The sequence below is a fragment of the Rhinolophus hipposideros genome (genome assembly GCF_964194185.1).
Source record: "Rhinolophus hipposideros genome assembly, chromosome: 10".
Classification (NCBI taxonomy): domain Eukaryota; kingdom Metazoa; phylum Chordata; class Mammalia; order Chiroptera; family Rhinolophidae; genus Rhinolophus; species Rhinolophus hipposideros.
Window position 1 is genome coordinate 11,210,787 of NC_138056.1, and position 12,127 is coordinate 11,222,913.

The 12,127-nt window shown below is 53.2% G+C and overlaps 1 protein-coding gene across 11 annotated transcripts; it reads right to left on the reverse strand.

Annotated features, from left to right (window-relative positions):
• Nucleotides 1-18: 18 nt before the first annotated feature.
• Nucleotides 19-11,882, reverse strand: SMTNL1 (smoothelin like 1). Of its 11 annotated transcripts, XM_081064628.1 has the most exons (9): nucleotides 11,414-11,556; nucleotides 9,701-9,786; nucleotides 7,067-7,719; nucleotides 6,680-6,812; nucleotides 6,517-6,568; nucleotides 5,292-5,447; nucleotides 4,980-5,094; nucleotides 4,703-4,854; nucleotides 19-1,223 (listed from the first exon to the last, which is right to left on the reverse strand). In XM_081064628.1, exons 2-9 carry the CDS (start codon nucleotides 9,732-9,734, stop codon nucleotides 1,079-1,081), a joined length of 1,440 nt encoding a protein of 479 aa, XP_080920754.1. In that variant the 5' UTR covers nucleotides 9,735-9,786; nucleotides 11,414-11,556; the 3' UTR covers nucleotides 19-1,078. The 11 variants fall into 11 exon arrangements, with proteins under 11 accessions (XP_080920754.1, XP_080920758.1, XP_080920756.1 ...); XM_081064632.1 differs by lacking the exons at nucleotides 9,701-9,786; nucleotides 11,414-11,556 and adding an exon at nucleotides 11,758-11,882; XM_081064630.1 differs by lacking the exon at nucleotides 9,701-9,786 and having other exon boundaries at nucleotides 11,414-11,589.
• Between the last annotated feature and the right edge of the window lie 245 nt (nucleotides 11,883-12,127).

The following is a 12,127-nucleotide window of genomic DNA, read 5'->3' on the forward strand; positions in this document are numbered from 1 at the left end:
CAAGCCTCGTGCGATCCCAAACATTATGGGGCCATCCTGGCCAGAGGGGCTGTCGACACATCCACGGGGGTAATATCCCCATTTTGTAGATGAGGCAAGTGAGGCACAGAGCACTTCAGTAGATTGCCAGGTCCCCTCAGAGTCCACACCTGCCGCATTGCCAAGCTGGCTTATTTTGTTTTTGTGTTTTTGTGATAGGCTGTTCTCATCAGCACACATTCTCCAAGTGGCTGATAAAGCCAGACAGGAGTGTTATAACCAGCTCAGTGGTTCATCGCTAATGAGCAATGGAAAAACAAAAACCAGCCCAAACATCAGCCAGAGTTGGAGGGATTAACTTAACCCAAAGGAAGAACTTTCTGGGTGCAATGGTTCTAAGCTACTGGAAAACCACTGTTTTTGAGACAGAATGTGGGGTATTTTGAGTCAAAGGAATCGCCATAGGCCCCATGAGCCTCGCTTGGATGACATTTCTAGAGAATCTTCTACTCCAGCCCCTGCCCTGGGGTTTGCTAATCTGGGAGAAGTGTGGGAAGAGGGAAGAGAATTGGGAGAAGTGCCACCAATGGCTCAAAATGTAAGATTTGTTTTGATTTTTGGCCACTCCTTATCGAACACTAAGTACAGGTACCAGGCAAGACTTTTTGCTTATTTCATTATCTCATTCAACCCTCAAACACCTCAATGAGGTTTGAACTCCTATTCCCATTCAGATAAGTTAACTCACTGGCCTAAGGTCACACAGCTGGTTAATGCTGGGACCCAGGCCATTGTCCTTTTCCAAATGCCTTATGTGGCTGTTGAAATGATTGTGTCAGGTGAGGAACTGGGTCAGGTGGGAAACCCAGCAGCCAGAGTTTATTATCCCAGAGTGAGAGAGGTTCCTGGGTAGGATAGGGAGGGAACACTGAGGGGCCACACAGGATTTTATAAAAATACTTTTAATGCAATTAAGACAGGTGCCACCTGCCTTTGCCTGAGGCCCAACTCTGGTCTCCATGGAGCAGAAGTGAGAGCCTCGGGGCCATGGCTGGTCAGCTGGGCATCCTGCTCACCTCTGCCCACAGGGTCGGGCAGCTCATTTCTTCTTGGTCTTCACCAGTCCCTTCTGCACGAGGCTGCGATACAGCTCTTGGATGTAGGTATAGACACACTTGGAGTCGGGTACTGCGAATCGCACCATGTCGTCCACCTCCAGCAGCTGGGCACAGTCGGCCAGTTTCCTGAGAGGCAGGTGTGTGGTGGGGTGAGGAGCAGATAGCCAAAGGTGAAGGACATGGGAGTTAGGGGGAAGGGTGGGGGCCCAGCAAGGACGAATTGTATGTGTTGGAGCTGGGAGGCCATCTAGGCCAACCATCCCATTGTACAGATAAGGTAACTGAGGCCCTGACAGAGTGAAAACTCACACTCAGCTTGGTCTGATTCCAAAGCCCACATTTTCATCACACTGTGTCCTCATGTGGGAGCGAGATCCTCTAGTCTCTAGTGCTACATTAACCCACCCCTTCCACCTACTCTTATATTTGTCCTCTGGAAGGCCAGGGACCCTCAGGAAGAGTTTAAAGGACAGAACCCCAATCCTAGCCAGAGTGTTGGCTTGCAGCTGCCCCATCTCCATCTTCATTCAGTCTCCGTGTATTTACTGAGAATTCAGCACTGAACAAAACCAAAACTTCTCCACTCTCATATCACTGATATTCTCATGGTGGAAGGCAGACAGTAATCAAACACATGAAATAGATGGTACATCAGATGGTGAGAAGTGCTCTGGAGAGAGATAAGGCAGAATAGGGAGGCAGGCAGAGTACATTCCTGTGTCGGGAGTATTTTTAACAGGGTGCTCAGGGAAGGTCAAAGCGAGTAAAGCATATACATATCTGGGGGAAGAGGATTCCAGGCAGTGGAAATAGCATGTGCAAAGGCCCTGAGGTAGGCGTGCTAGATGTATTTGAAGAACTTCATGGAAGTTAGCAGCAGGTCCTCTTTTTCTAACTTCCCAGCTGCTCTTTGGGGCGACGTGCCACTTCTGGCTTTGCTAAGGCTGATAATCTGAGCTAACCACTGTTGGGGCCTCCTACTACTTACCGTGTGCCAGGTGCTTTAGCAAGGGCTTCCCTTTGAATGGTCTCATTTACGCCTCCTCTCGGCAGAAGAGGAACTGGAGACTCAGAATGGTTTGGTGATCTGCCCAAGGTCAAAGTGAGTGACAAAGCTGGGACTCAACCCAGGCAGGCCTGACACCTCTGGCATCCTTGCCCTGAAGCCAGGTCTTAGCCGCAGCCTGCCAAACCTCCATGGGTGCTGGCAGTAGGAGAAACCAGCGTCCCAGCGGACATTCTCTCTTGGGGCTGAGACAGCTGGGCCGAAACCTAAGCCGGACTGTCCTGTGCTCTAGGGGAGGAGCACCTACTAGAGGATTTCGAAGAATGGGACAAGCTCCCTGCAGCCAATGCAGTGGACTTGGCTCCTGGGTGTGGGTCCCGTGCCTTTACACAGGAGAGGCAAGAGCTTTATTCCCACTGGGCCTGGGGAGCCGGATCAGGCTCCTGCAGCAGCCCAGCTGATCAAGTCCACAGGGGCCTCAGCACTGGCTGCTCCCCCCTCTCATCCCAGGACTCTGCAGGAATCAGAGGGAAGTTCTGGAACGGGGGCAGTGGGGTGTGATGGCCGAGGCAGGGCCCCCCTTACTTTGTACACTTAATCTTCACACCAACCCACAAGAGAGGGTAAGTCAGTTGTGAGGGTCACAGAGCTGAGGAGGAGGTGGCAGGATTCAAACTCAGCACCTCACCTTGTATCCTCCACCCTCCATCCCCACGGTCCCAGCACATCCTCCCCTTTTTGTTGCTGCCTGATGCCTCCTGTCAGCCCGGCCTTCCTGTGGCTCTGTCTGGCTTGGAACCAAGGCAAGGCTGCTGCAGGAGGACAATGACCTGCGTCCCACAGGCCAGGGACGCCTCGTCACGGCGGAGCTGTACACCCTTCTGATGTTCAGTGGGAGCTCTCAGTCCCGACTGAGACTAGTTTACTTTCAAATCCTGGTTCTGCCGCAAACTCCTGTGTGAGCCTAGTGTGTCACGCAACCTCTGTACTTGTATCCACACTCAGGGGTTACTGCGGGGACTGGCTGGGCCATCCAAGGACAGCACTTAGCAGAACGCCTGGTAGCTAATCCCTCTCTATTCATGTGGCTTGTCATCATCATTAAAGGTGTTTCTCAGTCCAGGACATGGTGTTCCTGACCCCCTCGGCCCCCATCCCAGGGCACTCACCCCTTCCCTTGGCAGCATAATGTGAATCTTCCGGAACATCAAGTCTGGTGGTTACCAAATGTCACTCCTTTTCCCCTGGGGCCCTTTAGACATGTTTCAGGGACCATCTTGGGAAGGGAGGTTGGGCTCCGAACTCCAGGAACCCCTCCCAACCTAAAAAGGTCCCTCCCTTAATCTGTTTTATATGTTGGGCAATCACTTAATATTTTGTTTGAGGAATCTGCTAAATAAAAACAAAAACCCCATTTGAAGAGCACAGGTCAATATCCGATCGTCTCATTTTGCCGGTGGGGACACACAGGCCACAGAGGGGAAGGCTGCTGCCCCAGACCTCCCTACAGGTTGGTGGCCAGGGCAGGACAGGGCCGGAGGGCTCAGCCTCCTGGACCAAGGTGCTGCTGACATCTCCAGTGACTTCTTCCCTGTCCCAGGGCTTTAGAAATTCCCCCCAAGTTGTCCTCGTTGGGCACACGCTCTGCATAGTCCTGTCTGTACCAAGCAGTTCAGAAGCTTCTTTCTGGGGCCAGAACGGGTGCTCCTGGCACAAGCTATGGAGCCCTAAAGCCATCAAGGGACATTCAGGCCTTGCCAGTGGGTAGAGATGAAGATGGTTTTGGTGTTTCGTGGTGGGAATGCCTTCCCCTCCCTCACCACTCAGAAGTCACGTCTGCCTCTCAGCTTCTTCCTTGGGCCATATTGTTCCTCACACTCTTTTCTAATATCACCCCTTTCTCCATGCTGCCACCACCCCTGGCACCCAGCTATGTGAGTCTCAGCAACAAAACTGCCCCCAGGTTCCAGAGTGAATAATAGCGATCCTAACAGCTGTGATGTCATTCATTATAAAACAGGAACAGCAGCTAAGATTTTTTTTTTTGAAGCGTTTGCTTTTTGTTAGGCACTGTTATAGGGACCTTACTTAGTTATTTACTTACTTCTCACAGTAGCCCTGCAAAAAAGGAAACCTCATGCCCATTTGAAAGACCAGAATGTGGAGGCTCAGACAGGTAAAGGAGCCTGTCCTTAGAGTGGTGCCAGGCCAGGAGAAGAAACTATGAGGTGGGCACAGGACAGGGATCCTTCCCCTCCCACAGTCAACAAATGGCCGAGTCTGAATCTGACCCCAATCTCTGACAGCAGACCTGCCCCGCCTCTCCTGTGTCCCTCACCCTGCCAGCATTGTCTTCATGGCACCTGTCCCCTGGCACTATATTTATGTGTGTGTGTTTATGATCTGTGTCGCCCTTTGGACTGTAAGCATGGAGTAGAAGCAGGGATTTTGCGGGTTTCAGCCACTGCTTTGTTCTGAAACAGTTCCTGGAGCTCAGACACAAACGTGCGCCCACCGCGCTTCCATCCCCTGTGAGTACAGCACTGGCCTTACGCGCCCTGAGACCCCCACCCGCTCTGCGTAGGTGGCTGTGGCTTACTCTGCTGTGGAGAAGGCCAGGGTGAAGTTATGCCGGCGTTTTGTGGGGTCCAGCGCGGCGTAGTCAAAGGCATCGGGGAAGAACTTGTGGATGAGTGCGCAGAAGGCCATGCCGCTGCTCCAGCTTGAGGAGAAGTTCTGGATGTCCACATGCTGTGGGTCAGCAGGCCGGAGCCGCAGTGAGCCTTGGGCCACAGGGCCTGGATGGCCCCCTCTGAGCCTCCCACCCTCTCAGAGCCTTGGCAGTACTGCCGCCTGGGGAAGGGTCCCGTGCCCACCTCGTAGTTTCTTGTCATGGCTCGGCACCACTCTAAGAGCATGTTCTTGACACCGCCGATGGCTGCCCCCGCGGCCTTCGTGTTCCGGAACAGGGCCGTGGGGCCCGAGGCTGCCCTGTGAGGAAGGGATGGAGGAGGCCAGGCCAGAGATGGGGGGAGGCCACCGAGGGCCCCATCAGGGACGAGCCCCAGACCCAGTGACAGCCCTTCCACTGTGGCCTGGGCTGTTACCACGGGCCATCAGGCCTCCCCCAGACCAACCACGGTTCCTGGGGAAAGCCCAGCCCAGCCACCTCCTCGCCTGTCTCCTACCCGCCAAACTTGTCCACGATGGCTTTGCGGTTCTGTGCACGGGGTCCCCGGGGCCGGGCAGGGGCTGACACCCTGCGTTCTGGGGCCTTCTCCTTCTTCTCCTGTGGGGGAGGGGGCTCCGTGGGACTCTGGGGCACCTCGCTGGGCGAAGATTCACTACATGGAAAGGTTCAGAGACACGTGAGAGGGGCTGGACCAGCCAGTACAGGGTACAAGGAGGGGAAGGGGGCTGGCTGGGGTGGGGGGAGTCCCTGCAGTCTGGAGGGACATGCACAGTTGTGGCACCCACTCTTGCACACATTTCCTCTGTGTCCAGCACTGGGAGGGGGCTGAGAAGGAATAATGAGGCTCAGTCTAACTTGGGAAGTTCATGGTCTGGTGGGATGTGTGGGCAGAACTAGGACAAGTCTGAGGTCTGACCTGAGTTGGAATCCTGGCTTTGCCTCTTATTTGCTGTGTGATCTTTGGACTGTCATGTCACTTCTCTGAGCCTCAGCTTCCTCATCTGTAAAATGGGGACAACAATACCTACCTGACAAGATGGTTCTAAGGCTTGAATAAGAAGGGGAATGTAGAGCCCCCAGCTGTGCCTGCCCCATAACTGCCTGAGTGCTCAGTTAATATTCACCAGTTATTTTTCCCCAAGAAAGTGACACAGAGGTGGATTATAGGTCAAAATAAAGGAAGATTCTTCTAATGACTAAAGTTGGGCAATGGCAAGAAGAAATCTCTCGTTTTACCCAGCACCCACCAGGCACCAGGCACTGTGCTAAGTGCTTTGCACATATTATGTCGTTTAAGCCTCACAATAATCCTGTGAGGGAGGTACAATTACTGCACCCACTTCACAGATAAGGAGAGAAAAGTGACATGGCTAAGGTCACACAACTGGTAAGTGGCAGAGTCGTTGTCCAAACTCAGGCTTCCTGCTCATGTTCTACGGATGGTGCTGACACCATGGAAACACGCGGAGGGCTAGGTGAGCGCCCCATAAGATGCCTCAGCAGTGAGTGGGAGGTGAACCAGGTGTGCTCACACTCCCTTGGCTCCACGCTCTGGCTCTTTCGGTTTCTTGAACTCTGCCCTGGGAAAGGGGCTAAATGCCAGGAATTCTGGAATGTCTAGAGATCGGGAGCTGGGGAGGCCCAGGCCCAGGTGAGGGTAGATTTTGAAGGGAGCACGTGGTAGGGGGAGCTGGAGCCAGTGCCCTGGGGTTGGATGTTACCTGGCTGAAGGACTGGTCTCTGTGGAAGCTTCGTTGTCTGGGCCCAACCCATCTGAAGGAAAGAAGCAGGAGGGAGAGAAGTGGGCTACCTGTGATGCTCTCCCTGCACACCCCCTCACAGTAGCCCTTGCAGCAGCCTGTGGGCTCCTGGGCTCTCACTCACCTGGGCTGAGGCCGTGGCTCTCCTCCGTGGGGCTCTCAGGCCACTCCTCCGGGGAGCTAGGAGTTACCCCAGCCCCTTCCTCCGACTCTCTCTCCACACCCTGGTCCTGCTCTTCACTGGGACTGCCTGGCTCCTGGAACCAACACGATCTGTGTGAGCTCACAGTCACACAAGTACCTGCGCAAGGCTTTGTGAGGACTTCAGAAAGATCTGGAAGGCAGCCTGGGACCACAGTGCTGCACCCCCTACTCCAGGCTCTTGACATCAGTGGGAGGAAGACTGGACGTTTCTGGGGAATAAAGTGGGAGGGGAGGGCTGCTTTCCCAGGGGTCAGGGGACTCCAGAAAGGTGTGGGGCCTCCTCTCCCCTCTGCTCTGCCTCACTCACCACCTGCTCCTTCAGGTCACCCTCCTGCGGTTCGGCCTTGGCCTTATCTTCTGGAGCAGGCTTCTCAGAGTCTGACTTGACCTCGGGGGCAGCAGCTTTCTCCTGGGCTTCAGCCTTGGGCTCATCTGTTTTGCTGCTCTCCTTCTGAGAGGCTGTGGGGGCCTTCTGCTCCCCAGCCGCCTGCTTTGGCTCAGCCCTGGCCTCGTCATCAACTCCAGCTTTCTCCCGGGACTCGGGTTTGGCTGCTTTCTCGTCAGTCTTCTGCTTCTCAGAGGCCAGCGCTGTCTCCTCTTTTCCCTCAGCCTCCTTGGACTCAGATTCAGTCTCTGCTTTCCCATCAGTCAGCTCCTGAGGAGCGGCTGTAGTCTCCTCCTTCCCACCATCCTCCTCTGGAAGTTCAGACTCTACTGTGGCCTCCACCTTGCCCTCATCCAGCCCGTTAGCTTCCTCCTGGAACTCAGCGGAAACCTTGTCCATGGCTGAAGCTCTTTCCTGTTTTCCTGCCCCATTGGGAGGCCCCTCTGTACCAGTGCTCCCCGCTGTGCCTTTGGCCTCCTCTGCAGAGGCTCCACCTCCCAGCGTTCCCGAGGCCTCTGCAGTTGGGGAGACAGTGGTCCCATCCTCAGAAGACTTTTCTTCCTTCTGCTCCATCTCTGGGAAGAGAAGACAAGCAGGCCTACTTATGTCCCATCTCTGCCTGAGCTGAAGGCCTGCCCTCAGACTGCACTGGCCTGGAGTCTGGGGGCCCGCGCCTCAGTCCTGGGGGCCCCCTCCTTGGACATATGACCCGAGCATCCACTTTCCTGGGGTGAAATGAAGAGAGCACTGTTTCCCCAGAGGTGGAGTGGGGGCCATGCTGACTGGATGTTGGTTGCTGTTCACCTGCCAGCCCTCTGCTGGTTGTAGCTTGGGCTTTAAAGAATGTAAGGTCACATAATGCCCTTTCAGTGATTTTGCCTCTTTTTGATTAAGCCAATGAGGCTTGATTAAGACACTTCGATACTAGCATCCAGGAACACCTGTGGAGCAGGTGCTACTCTCCCCTTTTAATGGAGGTAGCCTCAGGCTCAGAGCCCAAAGCAGGAAGGAGCTTCTAGACAGAACTTAATAATACTGTTTTGTCTCCATTGTATTTATTTTTATTGTTACTTTCTATTTTTGGCCAATGCTAATTGAGTTCCCATTTCCAAAGTGATATAAAGTTTATTTTAAAAACACATGTATTGAATTCAAAAATAAGTTAATTCAGAGAAAGACATTCCGGAAAGCAGAATACATGTGGTACAGATGTAGCTAAATCACGGAAATGGTGTAATAATGCCCGAAATTTGGGAAACCCTGGGCCAGCTGGTCTTTGGGTCTCTGCCAGCTTTGCCAGCCTCTGGTTCTTGGAGAAGGTAGGCCTGGGCATGGAAGAGTTTCCTTTGGTGAAGAATAGAAATGTACTCTCCCTACTCTTTGCAGAGAAACCTGACCCTCCAACTGCTTGGAGGGGGTGGGGCGGTGGGGCCAAGATTATGACACTTTAACTTGGGGTTTCCTATTCAAGTACTATTATATACTCTAGGACCTCCAAAAACAGGTGGGTGGGGGGACAGGGCCAGCTCCTTCATCCCCTTGCCCTTCTTGGGGGTCTGTTTACAAAGAAAACAATCCCCAAATCGTTTTCAGGGCATGACTCAGGCAGAAAGAAAAGTAGACACTCCTGTCTCTGGCTAAAAATACCTCCTGCCCTCTGCAGTGCTATCATTCTAGGTGATAGTATCCAGGGCACCTGGGTAATTGGGACAGAGGCAGGAGGACAGGCAGAAGAGGACCAGGGCTCTGTTCTGGCCACCTGCTTGGATCTTACTGCCCCCAGACCAGAGTCCTGGGGTCCCTGGATTTGGTGCCCCCACCATTGCCTAGGAAGCAGGCTGGGATGTGCAAAGATGCTTGCACTGTACCCCAGTCCCACCCTCCTGCCAGGGCCTCTTCATGGTTCAGCAGCTCCTACATGTACTAGAGTTCGGGAGTGGGGGAACAAAGGAGCTGAGACATGGGATGCACAGCAGCAGGGAGCCAGGAGACCAGGGAGCTGGCCTTGACCCCCACCTCCTAGTCACTCCCTCTGAGACCTGAGCAAGTCCCTCTCTAGGCCTCAGTTTCCAATGACAAGGACAGGATTGGTCTAGGTCAGGTTTTCCAAACTGTAGACAACCAGGGTCTCCTAAGACATTAATAGAGGCTGGGGAGGGTGGATTTATTCTCTGGCTAATGTTGTTCCAGAAAGAACCTACTCTTTACCCTTTTAGAAATATTCTTCATTAGCACTTAAATACTGTATTTCCCTGAAAATAAGACCAGGTCTTATAGTAATTTTTTGCTCCAAAAGACGCATTAGGGCTTGTGTTCAGGGGATGTCATCCTGAAAAATCATGCTAGGGCTTATTTTCCAGTTAGGTCTTATTTTCAGGGAAACATGATAGATACCCCATAATAAAGAAACCTTAACTTTGCTTAGCCTTCTTTAACTCACTTTTCCCCAAACCTATTTAACCATGGATTTTTTTTCTTGCTCTTTTTTCTTATTTGTTGTTTTTCCTGAGCAGCCCCTCTCTCCTCTCCCCCCCCCCCCCGCACGTCCACACACACCTTGAGTTGTGCTGTGTTTACCAGAAGAAAGCATGACAAATGCTGGTCTGAAGGAGCCGCCACACAACCTCTTCCTGCCCTGTGCTCTTGTTTGGAAGGTGGTATAGGGCAGCGGGAAAAATCATTAGTTCGGGCGTCTTCCTACAATGGATTCCCAGCTCCCACTGTTGATTAATTGTGTGACCTTGAGCAAGCTACTGGCCCTCCCGGTGTTTTGATTTCTGGAGGTAAAAATAGGTCTCACTGCACAGGGATGGTGGAAGGTTAAGGGAGCCAACGCATAGGAAGTGCTTTGAAGCGTGTCTGGCGTGGGGGTGCGCTCAGCACACCTCAGCTCTTACGGTGTAGGTTGGCCTCTGCCCAGCCCTTGTGCCAGACTAAAGCTCTGACCCAGCCAGGAGGGCGTTCAGTTGGTAAGAACACCAGCAAGTTGATAAGCCTATTTTATACCTCAAAGTGTGGTAGTGATTGGTTAAGACACAGCGGAGTACGGCAACCATCTTTTCCTTCGTCTATGCCACACACTCAGGGTGATGGAGGGGAAGGGCAGGCGTGTACACACACACATACACATACACACACACACACACACACACGCACGCACGCACGCGCGCGCACACTCATCTCAGACACCCTGTGTGTTCATCACCTCGGCTTTCTGCCATCTAGGCTCGGCATAAGTAGACAAGGAGTGAAGACACTCACAAAGCTCAGGACCCAGGATAACACCCCCCCACCCCCAGAATTAACAACTCTAGAGCAGTTTACAGCTCACACCCAGTGCCCTGCTTTTCCTGCTCGTTCCCCACTCACTAACCCTTGGGAATAGGTGTGAATGGCCCCAATCTTACAGATTAAGAATTTGAAGCTGGGGGAGTTGAAGTCCCTGACTAAAGTCATAGGATGATTAAATAGTTAAACCGTACCTAGAACCCAGGTCTCCTGACAACCAGTCTGGAGCCTGTGCCAAAGGTGCTGCTCCCACCAGGTTCTCAGCCAGTGTCCCTTCAAAGGCACCAGCCCAGAGTGAGGGGCCCCCACTGGTGGGGGAGAACAGTCTGATATGGCTGAGGAGTTCAGCTTTCTCTTTTCTAAGGGCACAGTAGGTCCTCACTTTCCTTCCTCTCCACTTTCCTTCTCCTTCCTTCCCCAGGAAGCCTTCATATCATCCCTGTTTTGTGTCCAAAGCAGCACTGCAGACAGCTACCCTCTCCCTCTTCCTGGGGCTCTTGGCGAAACCAAAGGAAAGGAACCCAGGAGAGCCGGAGCCCCAAATAGTATAGATGGTATTTGGTGGTTCTGCTAATACCTCCAGACCCACTGTCACTCCATCTGTCTTCAGGTGGTCCTGAGGCTTTTACCCTCCTGCACCCCAGCCAGAGACCCTCTCTTGGAGAGGCCACTCTTAACTGCTTCAAGAGTCTGCCTTGCTGAACTGGTGAGACTGAACTGGTGAGACACTTTACTCATCAGGTCCTCTGCAAGAATGGCCACCTGCAGCCCGCTCTGTAGGTGGTCTCAGGTTGCCTAGCACCCCGGGGTGACTCCCTGAGCTCAGGCATCTAAAGAGAATTGGCACAATGGTGGAGAGAGTTAGAAAAAAGCCTGGATTTCTCCAACTGTGGGGTCCTGCTTGGAGGCTCCCACCCCTGGAACATGAAAGAGCGGTTAGCACATGGGGGGCCTTAGAAAGGGTCCCAGAGCTTCTCCTACCTGTGGAGCCTGTGCACGGGACTTGGGAGCTGTCTCCTTCGAGCTGAGTGGCCTCACTCCTGGGCTGCCTCCAAGCCCCAGAGGTCTCTAGCCCCCAGCTCTTCTGTCCCTGTCCCCCTCCAACTTCCTCCCTCCTTCCACCCACCCCACCCCCACTTCAAGAGCCTTGGGCCTCTGAAGAGCATTGTTTACTGCTCTGTTGGTACAACACTTTCCCCTGGCCTGGAAGGCTCAGATTTCCCACGAAGATCTGACAGGTGGCACCTTTCAATCACAGTGTGTCCCTCCTGCCTTGACCCCAGCAGCACGCACCCTGTGGTCGTCTTTCTTCCCAATGTACTTGCCTGGCCCTGGTGACCTGAAAAACCATTTGCAGCTCTCTGGCCTCCACTGTTCATCCAGAGCCCAGGCTAAGCCTCTTTTTCTTCCCCCCACGCCACCTTGTTTCTTTAAATAATTCCTTTTACTCTTCCTCAGACAAAAGCAGCTGCTGAAGGGTGGGTTAAGGAGGGAGTGAATGGGACAGCTGCTGAAGGGGACTCGGGAGGATGTGTCTCTGGGCTCCTATTGGACCGGGATTTGGAGGGGGAGGGGCAAAGGGGAGAAAATGGATAGGCCAAGCTGGTGCTGATCCATTGGGTTTAGAGACTAGCAAATACAAAGCTGAGTTTTATTTTGACCGAAGTGACTAGTGCACAGTAGGTTCTGTACAGA